The 16054-nt window shown below is 43.1% G+C and overlaps 1 protein-coding gene across 1 annotated transcript in view; it reads right to left on the bottom strand.

Annotated features, from left to right (window-relative positions):
- lhx5 (LIM homeobox 5) overlaps positions 1–14738 on the bottom strand; it is a 22748-nt gene extending 8010 nt beyond the window's left edge. The window contains exons 1-4 of the mRNA XM_015943103.3: positions 14396–14738; positions 12756–12979; positions 11762–12039; positions 9306–9471 (exon numbers count right to left, since the gene is read on the bottom strand). Coding sequence (XP_015798589.1) covers positions 9306–9471; positions 11762–12039; positions 12756–12979; positions 14396–14568 — 841 coding nt within the window. The 5' untranslated portion in view covers positions 14569–14738. The remainder of the gene's footprint in view (positions 1–9305; positions 9472–11761; positions 12040–12755; positions 12980–14395) is intronic.
- Positions 14739–16054: the final 1316 nt, after the last annotated feature.

Below are 16054 nucleotides of genomic sequence, written 5' to 3'. Positions count from 1 at the left end.
TGAGGGACAAACATAGACTGCAGCGCATTGTGCGCTCTGCTGAGAAGGTGAATGGCTGCAGCCTTCCATCTCTCCAGGACCTGTACGTCTCCAGGACTCGGGGGTGTGCAGGTCGGATAGCAGCTGACCCTTCTCACCCGGGACACAGACTTTTTGAGCCGCTTCCCTCAGGCAGGAGGTTACGGTCCATCTGGACCAGAACCTCCCGCCACAAGAACAGTTTCTTTACATCTGCCGTTGGACTTGTGAATAGCTTATAAACATGCAACCATGCTGGTCTTCTGTACTCATCAGATCGTCACGTTATCAGCCATATTGCCATTACCTGCCATTTTTATAGCTGATAATTGTATTCTATTTTTATTCTTATTGCGTGTTCATGTTATATGTAGCACATATATGTTATATGTGGCAATAAACCTTTTTCTGAATCTGATTCTGATTATAATCTTAGATTTATACTCACACATACATATTAAAACTTTAAAAAGTATCTATGACGATTACTTCTATTTCAGTTAGCCTAGATGTGCTGAACAAACAAAACTAACTCAAAAACTATACTTTGTATCGGTCATTTACAATCTTAGATGTAATGTCTGCCATGTTTTTGTAAATGCTGCAGCTTCGTTTGCAGAAATGATAAACCTTTCCATCCGGAAGTGTTGTAAACTAAACCAGAGGTAATTCTGCTGTTAGGTTAGAATAATGATAAACATGAAAATGATGTATACACAGATATAATATACTATGTAGAACAGACATGTTTAACAGCAATCAACTAGCTGTTAGCTTATCAGTCTGATCAGAGTTCACCTCTATTTCTCCAAACTGCAGGCAATCAAAGACCTATTAACAAAATCAGAAACTAAATTGTTCACAATCTTTTTGAGATCACGAGTTAACAAAGAAGTCTCCCAGTTGTGCACCAGTGAACCCACATCACAACCAAACAAGTAGCATTTGAGACTGAACGGGCTCGCTGAGATTCGCACATTAACACATCATTGTCTCTGGCGGTGAAAGCTAAACTCACAGCAGAAAGAGAGGCTTTCTGAGTGAAACAGCAGCAAAAATAAAGAAAATCTGAGTTATCCAGAACACATCTGAAATGTTCAGTAGTTCATTCAGTTATGCTTCATCTGAGCACTGGGATTAGAAATGGTTTCAGCTGGTCTGAGAACCCTAACCCTAACAAGTCACTGATGCATAGTTTGGTTTCCTACAGTTTGTTCTAAGTGCTGCAAGCTGTGTTTAAATGGTTTTAGTCAGCAGAGACTTGCTTTTATTGTCTTTTAGAGCAACGTTTAAGCAGTAATTAATATCTACATTTACTTTTAGATTTTCGCATGCTGAGGCCTATTTCACTTTTCTGCTCTTCATTTTTAAGAAATTCTAGAAAGTTTCCTTTGAATGAAATCTCCCCTGAACAAAGGACAAAGTTCACACTGCTTATTAAAATGGTAAATGGTCTGTATTTGATATAGTGTCTTGTACAGTCCCCCCCCCCCCCCCAGGTGCTTTACAACACAGTCAGTCATTCATCCATTCACACACACATGGTAGTGATGAGCTACACTGTAGTCACAGCTGCCCTGGGGCACACTGACAGAGGCGAGTCTGCCATACACAGGCGCCACCGGTCCCTCCGACCACCACCAACAGGCAAGGTGGGTTAAACGTCTTGCCCAAGGACACAACAACAGCGACACCCTGAGCGGGGTCCGAACCCTCCGATAACGGGGCGAGCACTTAACTCCTGTGCCACCTTCGACCCATATTATTGGCTACATTTAAAACAAAAAAAAATGACCTGTTAATAAAACATTTTGCAATTAAGTCAACTTTAACCCAGGGGCACGGTTCATGTGGCACAATTTTTAAATAGTCAGACAATTTTCAAATGATTAAAGACCACATCTATGGTAACAATGAAAAAATAAATGAAGGATTTTTAAAGTTTTGGCGTTCAGCAACAGACAGCACTCTTGTTTGTCCTTAAAATCAGGACAAGACTATCCAACATGATTGAGATCCTCCATTTATGAACAGGGTGGTCCTGACATACTTCAGATGGGTCCAGAGCCCTCCTAACACACCTCACATGGCAGGAATATCTCATAAGATTATCTTTAGAGTCATTACGATAATGGGGTACATCCTTAAAACTGTCAGAAAGGAAATCAGATCATAATTTTATTGGTGTGTGAACCGGGCTTTAGCCAGATCATCATAACTACACACATTATCGGGTTTTAGCCAAGGAACAAACTCTGCCTGCCAAAAGTGAAGCCAACACAGAAAGGACAAAAACTGCAGTTCCCATGGCTCCCATGTTGAAAATGCCAACTTCACAGCAGAAATAAACATGTTTACAGCCTGGTTCAAAAAACCAGTTCAGATTTAGCAGGACTAGTTTACAGTCATAACAACTCTCAGCTAGGAAAAGTTTTTTTGTTACTCATCCATTTAAATTGATGTAAGGCTGAAAATTATGAATACCTGGAGGTTTGGCCTTTTGATTGACAGGTAGCAGATGAAAAGTCAGTGCTAGCACTAGCAGCTTGCCTCCTGCTTGCTCCAGGAAGGCCTCAGCCTCAAGCCGAGTTGCTCAACCGTGATTTTCTGGCTAAAAGTGCCCGCCAACCTTCATTAGCTTCGGTTAGCTCACTTAGCTCGTAGCTACATCTACCCAGAGTTTGTTTGGTGTGAATCATCTGCCCCCGCCCTCACAGCCCCGCAGCTACATTTTTGGATTTTTGCAGAAGTGATGACATGCATGACGCCAAGAAGGCAGTGGTAAGACCCGCCCTGGGCTTAGGTTCAGGGTTAGTCCGTGTTTTTCTACAGTGATTGGTTTTAGCTCATGAGAATCCATACGAGCTGCAAACAAGGCCGGATTAACCATATGGGCAACTGGGCAATTGCCCACGGGTCCACAAACTCTAAAGGGCCCAGGCCCAGGGCAGCAAGGGCACGAGCAATATACTGTATCTGTAATCTCCCGCTTTATATTAAACTAGGGTGACTATACGTCCTCTTTTCCCCGGACAAGTCCACTTTTCACTCTCTGTCCGGGTGTCCGGGGGGTCTTGTATTGATGAAAATGTCCAGTTTTTCATCCAGGAGCAGGAATCGAATTATGGAGGAGCCGGAAAAAAGTTTTCTACCTATATTACATCATTCATGGACTCTTTTGAGCAGAGAGCACAGAGAGCGGCAGAGCGATGATCGTTGGTGTGCAGCGCTCCAGGCTGCTGCGTCCAGCGCACGGTCCATTCTCAAAGTGGCGCAACCAAAAAACTATAATTAGCACACGATCATTCATGTCTGCACATGTTCTCTATTTTCTGTCTTATTTGTGCCTGAAGCGCTCTGCTATTGCGGAGCTCATCACCTGTGCTGCGGTGATTTCACCTCACGCAGCATCGAAACGCGCTCACCGCTTTTCGGTCAGGAGATCCCTTTGATCTGCTCAGAAGTAACTGCTGAGGTGAAAAAGTAAGAATCCAGGCAACAGTTTTTCTGGAGAGTTTAGAGGAGATGCAGGAAGAAGAGAGACAGACAGGACAGGAAAATAGTTAAATAAAAACAAGAAAACAAAGCAAAGTGTTGAAAAGTAAAATGTAGGTAGATTTATCTCCACTGCACGTTTTTACCTGAATAAAACCATAAGTTATACACATGTAATATTTATACTTCTGATACAATTCAGATCACCTTCAAAACTCAGTCACACACCCAGGGCCGTTTCAAGACATTTTGGGGGCCTAGGCAACCCCACCCCCCCCCCCCCCGCGCACGCACACACACACACACACACACACACACACACACACACACACACACACACACACACATACCTGGCCTCTGTGTAATTCATACCCTCTCCAGGAGTGTTAGTTATACAGTGTTTATAAAAGCCCCTCAGACATTACTGACATGTTCTAATATTATCAGATGAAAAACTAAATTATCAGACACGCTGTCTCATCTGCTGCTTTTCTAAACTTGCTAAAAGTAACAAAACTATTTGAAAGCCACTATTTGTGGATTCTCTGAAAGTTTCCATGGAGTGTGTGACAACTTATTTTATCATTGATCCTATCGTCTAATCTCACAGCTGAAACAAGCATCCTTAATAATCTGTGCACAGGAAGCTTACCAATGCTGTAGTAAAACTAAAGGTATAATAATTTATTATTAATAAAACCTTGTTGCAGCACTAAAGCAGAAAAATTAGATTTTGCAATAAATATGCAAAATATTTACATATGAATTGCTTTAGAGCCCTTTTATTGGCAGAATCTGATATTAATTTAGTTCTTACAAAAAAATGGGTCCCAACATGGTTTGTGTGGCGTTGCCATAGTGTGACGTCATAGGCACAGATCCCCTGTCCTCTTTTTTGGAAATGGAAATATGGTCACCTTATATTAAACAAACTGTCCACCCGGGCTTTTGCGCTGCACAGACGCTTCGCTGCCTATGACTCTGACCGTCAGTTGAGAGTCAGTCTCATGCAGACTGACCAATGAAGAGAGGGCCTCAAGTTAAGATCCTCTCCTCATTGGTCAGTCCACACGAGGTGGGTCAAAGGTTACCCTGAGCGGGTTACGTGACGTCAGGCATTCAAGTATTGAGTATATTTACTGCATATTACAGTAAAATATTCTGTATGTGATCATATTATGGTGATCCTTGGGCCGTGATGATGGGGCCCTTTAATATTGTTGCCCAGGGTACAACAAAGTGTTAATCTGGCCCTGGCTGCAAAGAACTCCACCCACTGCGTCATTAAACCAACGAGCTGAGACAAAACATCCACACCAAGCACGTTCTGGGCTCAAACCAGGATGAAACCAGACCAGAAACCACAAAAAGGCTCTCACTGCAGAGCTCCACTTGTGGCCTCTTCATCACACCAAAACACGGTTTCTTTTTTTCTCAACATGTCATCTTGGTGGTATAAAGAGGCCACAAGTGGAGCCCCACAATGTGCAAGCCTTGCATTTTTTTAGTACTTTAAAACAACTCCAGACAAATCTTTAACCATGGACTGATCCCTCCAAATCAGCCGCTGCTGTACATTCTTTCTAATCGCCAGATGCTTTTCAGACGCGCGTTGATCAGGAGGAAAAAGTTCGGCGTTGGAAATCTCCAAACTTTCCCCTTCTTTAAACAGCAAAAAGGACGCAGCACAAAGGCACTTTTGCAAGAAAAGATGATAATACATAATAATTAAAAAATTGTGCTCATGCATTATTTAATTTAGATTCTTGTTTGTACTGCTTAATATAAATGAGATAATGTCCACATAAAGATGGGATTTGGTCGCGTTCTTGTGTTGAATCAGAAGTGTCGATCTAGAGTTTGGTGCAAAAATACAAAGAATTAAAAGATATCAACAGTTCCTGTTCCTCTGCTCTAAAAGAAAAGCATCTTTGGTGCTATTGCTGAACGGTGAGTTGGTGTTTGCTGCTGCTTAGCAACAAGGTGGCTTGAAGCAAATTAGGTAATGAGGGGAGCTCAAAATTAGTTGAATCCTTAATTGGATTAACATTTCCTTACTGCGGTGGGCTAAATGTGGGAATTAAATAAACATCTTATAAAAGCTTTTATTTGTTTGTTAGGCTGCACAGATCATCTTTTTTATGTTCCTTTTTCTTTAAATGTAAACATCTTTTATTGATTTTTTTTATCAATAAAAACCTACATTTGGTTCCATCTGCAGAAATACATCTCCATCTGTTTAAACATATTTCCAGCTCAGGAACCATTTTAGCCTCTTTCCTTCAGGCAGCACAAGGCTTAAGCCTGTTTTTGCTTCCGCGTCTGCGTCGGTATACGGAGACACGCAACGCCATTATCCATCCTTGCGAAGGCTCTCCAGCAGGCTCGCAAGGACGGATGGAGTTGAGCCTACTTTTCTAAACATCTGAGATAGAGATGAGCGTGTGATTGGTCAGGACGCCGCTTTCGTTAACAGTGCTGCCATTGACAAAGAAGCTGAAGATTTCTAGCCGTAGACACGCAGCAGCTTGAAGAATGCCTCATGGAAAACCTCTAAAAATCAGACCGTTTTATTCGCCCGTGACTGGATGAGGAAAATGATACGCAGCAAGCATTTTATTCGTGGACGGGAGTGACGGGAAACGTGGGTTTAGAGGTGGCAAATGCATGAAGAGGTGGAGGAGAATGAGGGACAAATTTGTTCTTGTTAAAAATTCTCTGAAATACAAAAAAAAAAATACACCAGTAAATGCACCGTTGTGTTGGACCGGATACATGACAGGATACCACACAAGAGCGCTACGCCCTCTGTTGTCCTGCTAGTATCTCCTCATCCTTCATTAGTGTCTACAGGAGTGACTCCTCACTAAATCAAACAAATCCGCCATGTTCGTGATCTAAAACATGCAGGAAACTTGCTGGTAGCAGACTGCAGCGCCGCTCCACAGCTCCCACCACCAGCAGGGACCGGACCAGCAACTCTGAAGTTGCAAGTCCGGTTTTCTGGCCACAGGGGGCGGTGGGGTCTGAGTGACATTTCATTAACATTGTAAAGGGACATTTTAGCACATACTGGCTCAAGGAAGTGGTTCTAAAATGTGAAAAATGTGCATAGTATGCCTTTAATACGATATAGTTTAATAATATCATTGTTTAAGTTTATTATTATTTATTATGAGTCCCAAAAGCAATAAAAACATTTATTTGCTTCTTTATTTGTATGGAGGTTTAAAGGGTTGAAGACTTTTGTCTTCTGCGTCCCAACATTTTTATCCTTGACGTTTTGTTTCTGCGGCAGATGAGCTCCATAGCAGAGCTCATCCAGCTGCCCCAGATGTTGCACGTCTCCACTCCCGCCATCTGCTGCTCTCGCTGCCATTCAGTCCAAACAGGCACAACTAAGAGGTTAGATATCAGGGAATCTGCTGCAGCACCGCAGCGTCTGCACGTGTTGTCTGTCACACGCTGCCTTTAGAACCAAGAGAAACGAAAAGGAGGAGTGACATCACTTCCCCCAAACATGCTAATTATCTGATCTCACAAAACAAGCCTGTGCTGGTTTGGTCTGACCTTGAGAAGACGCAACAAGCTTGTCTTCACGTGTGTGTGTGTGTGTGTGTGTGTGTGTGTGTGTGTGTGTGTGTGTGTGTGTGTGTGTGTGTGTGTGTGTGTGTGTGTGTGTGTGTGTGTGTGTGTATGAGCCGTAGACTATAATTACACACACGTATCCTGCCACACACAGGCATCCCTCCCCATGAAGAGGCGCGGGGAGGCGGCGCGCTCAGATAAAGGCAGGCAGGCTGGCCTGTGCCGCCGCCGCGGCACAAAAGGGTGTGAAAAGAAAGAGGGAGAGATGAGAGAGAGGTATAGAGGTTTTGTCCTCTGTCCCCCTCCTCCTCTCTTCCACTTCCTCCTCACAGCCTTGACGGCTTTGCTTTATTGTATCCTGGAGGCTGAAGGCCCTCAGGTAGAGGTGGTGAAGCTGCGTGGAGACCAAACCTGCTTGTTCCTGATCAAATACTTTTATCTAACACAATGTTCATCATAAAGACCATCAAACGTTTTGGAAACACATTCATTTATTTCTTAAAAGATGCAGATTTCAATCCACCAAGCGGAGATTATCTGATCAAAAGTGATCAGGGAAGATGAGAGGTCCCGAGTGAATCAGGATATTTACTGAAAACCAATCCCACATCTGTATGAAAAGCTGTCCAAAAGAAACAATCCATCCTCTGAGAAGAATCAGCTCACATCACGCTGATAAAAACATAACCAGCAGCTTGCCTGCATCCCGTCTCCCTCCACCTGAACCTGACAAACACTCAGACCTATGATGCGAACCGGATCTCCGCCTAGTTACGACACTTAAACGATTTTAGCAGCACTCACACAGTGATTTCTGTGCTTTCAGCCTGAATTTGACTAAACGAAGCTAACTGTTCTTAGATTAGTTCAGTCATGGATTTAGATTGATGCTAATCTGTGTGTTTTAACTAAAAAGTGTTGCAAGTAAAGTTATAAAGTAAATGAAATGAGAGTAAGAGCAGAGCATTAAACTCCAGGGTGATTTTTATTCTTCCACCTAATTCTAATGTGTTTTTAAATAACGAGTTAATAAAACCTTCCTGTGACTTAATCAGGGTTACAATATATTATATACAGTATATTTTTTATATAAACAATATTTTATTGTAACAATAGTTTAAGGGGATTTTATTTGTTTTTAAACCTTTTAGATTTCGTTCAGTAATTTTGTTTTTGGATTTTTGCTCCTTTTTCAGCTTCAGTTTCTCCTTAATCAGAAAAAAAGACTAAAATTATTATTTTTGCGCTCTTTAATGATTTTTCCACAAGCCGTTGTAGATGCAGGTGAAAGATCATTCAGCTAGTAGGAAGATTTTTGTTTTCCGGGAAGATCCAGATAAAAATCCTACATTTTTAAGCCTTAAATAAGTTCTAATATTAATTTAAATAAAGTTAGGTAACACGTTACAATAAGAGTCCCTTTATCAGTGTTACTTAGTTCATTAGGCATTAAAACTAAAGTATTAACAACTGCCTAATAATAATGTTAGTATTACATAATGCATAACTAGGCAGACACCCCCCTGGCCTTTTGTCCTAACCTTAAGGACGTTTAGTAATTAACAACACTGGGAACATTACTAAAGGGATCCTTTGTTTATTAATGCTTAATAATGCACCAAGTATTAATAAAGGGACCCTTATTGTAAATTGTTACCCAAAGTTATTTAAACAGCAGACTGTCATTTTCACATTGTTTGAACATTTTTATCTATTTCAGCCGATAATCGTGTGAACTTTATATTCAAAGTAACAAACAGAAACATTTATTAAAGACATTAATGCACTAAAGTTTCTATATTTATCATTTCTCTTGTTTATTTTAAAACGTTTGACACATGGCATCCTGTCAAATCTTAAGGTGACATTTGCTGTAATTAAAGTTTGAAATCTTATTTTAAAAATGAATAATCTTGTTTTTTACGTCAAACACACCGACTCTCCTTCAGAGCTCGTCTGATGTTTCTTAATAAAAAAACAATATCTGTCAACTAGAATCAAGTTAGGGTTTTATTTCCGTTTACGTCTCTGCACAAGCGAGAACGCGATCCTGTTCTCCAGACAGCGTTCCCAGCAACCCGACCATCCTGTCCCGGGATGCTTTCCGGTACGTGACCTGGAGCTTTTACTGGTGCTGTTTCAGAAGCACGTGTGAGACCAGTTCCCGTTAACGTGCAGCCAGAGACTTGTGTTTATATCCGTACCTCCGTAGTAGCCGTAAGCCCCTGGTCCTAAAATGTCTGGATCCTCCAGCCGTCCTCCTAGAGGCCTCATCCTCCTGGGGCCCCTGAAGAAGGCGTGGCGCCGGGCCCCCAGAGCACTCAGCTGCTTCATCCGCCGCTCTTTGGATCTTCTGTTCTGGAACCAAACCTGAATCAGAGCAGACGGCAGAAGGAGGGCTTTCTTTATCGGGTTTGTGTCTGGATTCTGCGTCTTACCTTTTCCACTGAAACATTAAAGTGTGCTTTGAGGCGTCTTTTGGATCCGGACAGTTTTATATGATAAAAATGTCAATCCCAGCTAATCTTTATATTCTGACTTTTTCTCTCATTAAAAGACTTTTTGGCGCTTAAAGGAACCTTGAGTCAACTTTCCTGACATTTTCTAAACACAACTGCTTCTTTTTTCACCTGATCTAAACCTGACGTGTGAAATCTCAGCAACAAAAACTCAGATTTTCTAACTATTCCCAAAGAAACAATCGCTATTTAAGAGGAGCTTGTGTATTTTCTCACAATTCAATACACCAGTGGTTGTTCTGAACTGGTTAAAGACGCAGAAATGAAAAGTAAAAACAAAGAAGTGTCTTTATTTCTGAAAGCATTTCCTCCTCACACACAATTAAGATGAATCTCAGGGAGGCGTAATTGTGGCCCCTTCCACACCCCAGTGCTCCTCGCTCGGAGGTAAAATAAACAGCCGAAGCTGTAAATCAGAGCCTGATTGAATAAACTTTCTTTGAAGAGGAACAAAGGAGGGTTTAAATTTTGCAGAAAGCTACACACACACACACACACACACACACACACACACACCATATGGAGGAATGTCTTTGCATTATAAGCACATAACACATTCGCCTTTTGCATCGCTGCTTCATAATGATGTATGTTCACACCATGCTAGGCTACACCAGAGGCAGAATCCCACTGTGCTTCAGATTAACAAAAACACACACACACACACACACACACACACACACACACACACACACACACACACACACACACACACACATGCACGAGAACAGCCAAAACCACTTAGGCTCGGCTCTCTGTGCTCCAGCGGCAAAGGCAACACCTGCTTATTGAGAACAATCGTCTAACTGTAGGGTACATTTTTATGGAAATGCTGTCGCTTCCCTTGAGAGAGCGTTGCTTAGGGATTACATCCACATGCTGGAGGAGCAGCGTGGCTCACAGGGCTCCCCGCGTCGAGAGCTCTGGTATTTAACACACACTGAACAGGCTGGAGAGATGACGAAACAGGACCTCCATTTTGGCTCCAAACACACACACACACACACGTGTGTGACGGGTGGAAGGTGGAGGAACAGAAGACTGAATGAATGACTGGTTTGCTCATTGATTCAGTGACGGAGCTCACACACACACACACACACACACACACACACACACACACACACACACACACACACACACTAACTGTATGATATAGATGAGGAGAAGAGGAGGCAGCAGGCTGTAAGTGAGTGAGAGCAGAGAGGTGGGAAAGGGGAGGGAGGAATGTAAATCTGTGAAATCAGCGATAATTACAATGAGTGCACAAAAAGCCACATCACAGTTGGCAGAGATGGTGCTAATCATCCTGACACAGTCTGCACCCAGACACCATGCTCGTGTGTGTGTGTGTGTGTGTGTGTGTTAGGATTTTAAAAAGGCAGGCCGTGTGTGTTTGGTTGCTCACCATGTTTGTGTCGGCTTCCTCTTAGCATTGGCAAGCAGCAAGGCTAACCTTTCTCTCATTTCATGGCTGCATAACACGTATTATTTCCAAATAAACTGTCGCTTTCAGAGCACACATGTCATTAATCACCTCCAAGCATCAATAAATCTGATTCTTTTCTTTTTATTTCATAATTTGGGATGCTCAGTGGCACTGAGACATGGGGAAAAAGAAAAAGCAGGCCTTAAAAATGCCATAGCATGTAAAAATGTATAAACATTTTACCTTAATGACATCATTATTTGAAGTTTTTGTGTCAAATTAAACTGCTTTGGAGAGGAAGCAGGCACCACTTGTCATTTTATCATTATTGCCTAGAATATATGGAGCTAAAGGAAACATTTCACATCCAGTGGTGGGCCTGGATCCATCCTCTGCTAATGATCCACATCATGTTTGGACATTTCTCTTACACATAATGAGGCTTTCAATTAAACGTCGTGCCTCAGGAAAATTAAAAGGTAATTTTCCTGATTTATAATCCGTCGTTTGCTTTTAATTTATCTTTGTCTTAGTGGGACCTCCCCCCATTCCGTCACACACACACACACACACACACACACACACACACACACACACACACACACACACACACACACACACACACACACACACACACACACACACACACACGAGAGAGAAAGTTTCAGCATCTTCTGATAGCAGGACAGCCGTGATGGATGATGGAGCTCACCTGGATGACGCGCATGTTCAGCCCCGTCTCCTGCGCCAGCTGCTCCCGGATGTGTCGGGTCGGCTTTGGCGTGGCGACAAACGCCGCCTTTAACGTTTCCAGCTGCTTGGCCTTGATGGTGGTCCGGGGCCCCCGCCGTTTGGTCCCCGAGTTCTGCTCCTCGTTCTCAATATTGTTCGTTTCCTTATCCGAGGAGGTGGAATTGTCCGTCTCTTTTATGTCGTCCTGTATCGGGTCCTGCAGATCCGGAGATAAACTCCTGTCCGTGCACGACGACACTGCGACGAGGGGGGTGGGACAACAGGAAGGTCACGATCAGAAAGGTCAAGGAGCAGGAGGTGTTTTAATTGGGTGCGCAGCCTTTACGCACCAATGAAGACATGCATTTTTCAAAATAAAATACATAAATGAGGACATCCCGTTTATATTTTGCACAAAAAATTGATATCTATTTCAATGTTTAGTTAAAATGCCGTGCATTTATTTTTCTTCCCTTTAGGTGAATAAATGTTTTGGCTAAATGGAGGTAAAGAAAAATAAAATAAAATAAAATAAAAACACTCGCGTGGTAATATTAGTTAACCAAGAGATAATTAAAACAAGTGTGTGTGTGTGTGTGTGTGTGTGTGTGTGTGTGTGTGTGTGTGTCCTCCTGAGCATTTTCAAGGATAAATAGACAGCAGAGAAGAGACAAACTCCCCCGCGGACTCCGGCGCACATAAAGGACAGCAGAAGAAGAAGAAAAGCAAGGCAGACAGCTGTTGTTGTGTGGAGGTAAATATTCGCACAAGGTTGTTGTGAAATGTTCTCCACGGACAGCTTGATAGAAAATCTCAGCGGCCGATTTTATTCATCAGCTGTTTCTATTGACTCCTTCAAACGTTTTATTTATATTAACCCAATAAAGTGGCAAAATAAATAAAAAAACAGTTTTTTCTGTTTTTGTCTCTTTTTTTAACTAAATAAAAGGACCTATCTGTGGACAGCGGCTCACCTGAGTTCAGGCTGACCTCCTTGATGGCCCCGGAGCTCAGGTAATCTTCTTTGCACACAAACTTGTTCTCGTCGATGACGTAGAGCTCCTCTCCCGTGGACAACTGCTTGTTACACACCATGCAGGTGAAGCAGTTCAGGTGGAACACCTTGCTGCGGGCCTTGCGCACCAGGTCGTTCGGAGAGATTCCCTGCAGGCAGCCCGCGCATTTGGTGCCAAAGCGCCTGGGTGCGATACAGAACTGGAGGTCACAATTCTGGTTTTATTTATTTAAAAATAAATAAAATGAAACGACAGAGCTGGAACTGTGATTAGAAACCAGAATATTAGTATGAGCATTATTTAAAACATATTTACTATTTTAACATTTATTTGTATTTATTTCTAATATTATTATTATATTTTATTATTTTTAACTAAATTTCCAAACACCAACAATCTTAGATTAACCAGCCAATTTTACTAGTTTAACAAAAATGCCTTTATTTAAAAAAAGCCTGATTTTGATGGAGGCGCTCAGACAATAAACCCCACGCAAAAACGCATTAGTGACAATCAACACACAGTAGCCGCGGATATATATGATGGGATTAGTCAGAGTGGGAGCATTTTAGCGTGGAAATCTTCTCTTAATCCATATTCACCCGCCTAAAGGCCGGGGAGACTCATCAGTTTGATGCACAAATAGGAATAAATTCTGCAGAGTTTCCCTCCTGATGGAAAAAGGAAGAGGAGCAGGAGGAGGAAGAGGAGGAGGAGGATGGGGCAGAGGGGAGGGGTGTTGTTTTTGTTATTTGAGCTGAATGAGGAGAGAATTTGGTTTGCAGGTTTATCACCTGCGCGGGAAAAGGGGCGCTTAAGCTTTCAGGGGCAGGCTTGTCTCCCCCGTTGGCATCGCTTCACCCTCCGCCTTTCACATGCATGGACAAGCCTCCCCCCTGCGCGAGGGCACAACTCTACTTACACAACAAATGGACACATTAGGGTGATTACTGTTTCGCCCGGCTAATGGCAGGGCCATTTAAATCCAGCGCGTGATGGGACCCGCGCTAATATGACGGCCAAGGCCGCGCGGGGCCACAACCACCGCGTCCCAACAAAAGGCTGCCGCGCCTCGCGTGTCATTAGACAATTTGGGGGAGAGTAGAAATGAAAACGATGCAAAGGGACAAACAAGGGCTTCACTTATCACTCAATTACCTGGAACACTTTTTGGGGATAGTGAACGGTTAATGGCCTAATGGGGGTTTGAAACGTGTCGGCTGGAGCTGGAATAGATTAAATAAACAAAAAAGCACCGATTGCACTCGAATACACAATAATTTAAAAAGGTGATGTCATTTGTTTTTATTGTGGAGGTCCTTTTTGGCCACGCGCTCCGAATGTTAGCACAAAATATGTAAATAAATCAATGAAATCCTGCAGGATTTCATTGATTTGATATATAAATTATTTGAAATAAGTAAATTTAGTGCCAATCATTTTATGATCATTCTTAATATTAATACATTTTTTCAATATGTGCAGAATCACATTTTCAGTCTGGGTTCTAAATGTATTATATTTTAAACGACTATTTCCATAAATAGGTTTTGTTTAGCTGTACACGTTGAGAGCAGAGCCACGTCCTTTTGTGTTACCTGAAAAAGTCCATTTTGCAATAGAGCTTTCCGTCCCGGGAGAAGCACTTCTCGGTCAGGTTGCAGCTGCACTCGCAGCACTGCACGCACTTGGCGTGCCAGGCTCGGTCCAGCACGTTGAGGAGGAAGCGGTCCAGGATGGGCCGCTCGCACCCGGCGCAGTGGACCATCATGTTGCCGGCCTGTGAGACGCCGAGGGCCGACCTTCCCACTTCCCGGACTGCGCTGCTCGGACTGGGGCAACCCGGGTCTACGCGGAGCAACGTCTTGGCTCCGGGAGGGGCGCTGCCAGGCGAAAACTTGGAGAACTCAAATTAAAAACAAGCAGCGGAACAATTCCTCATGAACAGATATGGTCCTGGTCCGGCTCGGTGTTGGTCTCCTAGCTGTCACAATCCACAATCCAGAAAGGAGAGGAAGGAGGAGGGTGCGGGGTCTCAGCTGCGCCGGCTCAGGAACAAACCAGCCATGTTTTTCTGCTGAAACCTCATCATTCTGTTTTTATTTGAAATAACTCCTCTCAGATCGTGCTTTGTTTTTTCGGCTCCAATGTTTTCCTCCGGGTTCACCTCACGTTGCCACTTTCACATCACTGTGCTTGGGTTATCACGAGGTTCTGCCAGCGCGCAGCGCTTCCTCGCCTCAGATTGGACGATGCCCCCGTTAATTCCCGTGCCAGACGCGCCAATCAGAGCGCAGTTGTCATGGTTACACGTTCACAGCTGTAGCCTCCGAGCAGGACCCGGAGCGCGCAGGAATACCTGCCCTGTCGCGGAGAGAAGGCCGGTGTGCGTGGCCGGCGGACTTCAGATAGGGAGAGAATCCTCTGAGGGGGTCAGAGAGCGACTCTCAGGTCCTCCACGGGAACCGGAAGCCGAAAACACCCTAATCAGCAAGCAGCACTGATGTCAATCTGGATAAATGTTGCAGAAGCAGGGGAACCAGGGCCGCTGCTGCACAAACTCACATGTCTCCGCTACACGGTGTCCGCACCGGGTGATGAAGAGGAGAAGGGGGTGGGGGTTGGGGGGTGAGGGGGGTCCTTTGTCATGCACAAAGCCATTTACAGGGAAATGCGATGGATTAGCTGCAGCTTATCAATAGGGAGGGCCCATTCACTCGGAGCTTTAACAGAGTGGCCCCCAATCGAAGGGGCTCTCAATATTTACCAACAGACCTGATCTGTTAAACAAACATCTATCTATCTATCTATCTATCTATCATCTATCTATCTATCTATCTATCTATCTATCTATCTATCTATCTATCTATCTATCTATCTATCTATCTATCTATCTATCTATCTATCTATCTATCTATCTATCTATCTATCTATCTATCTATCTAGTCCAATGTGTGGCTGATCAAATATAAAATAGTTGAATTATCTAACATACTTTTCTTCAGAAAAAAGCCCAGAATTTAAAAAATGTGATCTTCAATGTAAAACATCCATTCATTCATTCATTCATTCGTTCATTCATTCATTCATTCATTCATTCATTCATTCATTCATTCATTCGTTCGTTCGTTCGTTCGTTCGTATGTCGCTCGTTCGTTCGCTCGTTTTTTTCGTTCGTTCGTTCGTTCGTTCGTTCGTTCGTTCATTCATTCATTCATTCATTCATTCATTCATTCATTTGTCAGTCAGTCACTGTA

Source organism: Nothobranchius furzeri, chromosome 6 (genome assembly GCF_043380555.1).
Source record: "Nothobranchius furzeri strain GRZ-AD chromosome 6, NfurGRZ-RIMD1, whole genome shotgun sequence".
Lineage (NCBI taxonomy): Eukaryota > Metazoa > Chordata > Actinopteri > Cyprinodontiformes > Nothobranchiidae > Nothobranchius > Nothobranchius furzeri.
The sequence above is the reverse complement of the archived record's forward strand: the minus strand, read 5'-3'. Positions and strand labels throughout refer to the sequence as shown.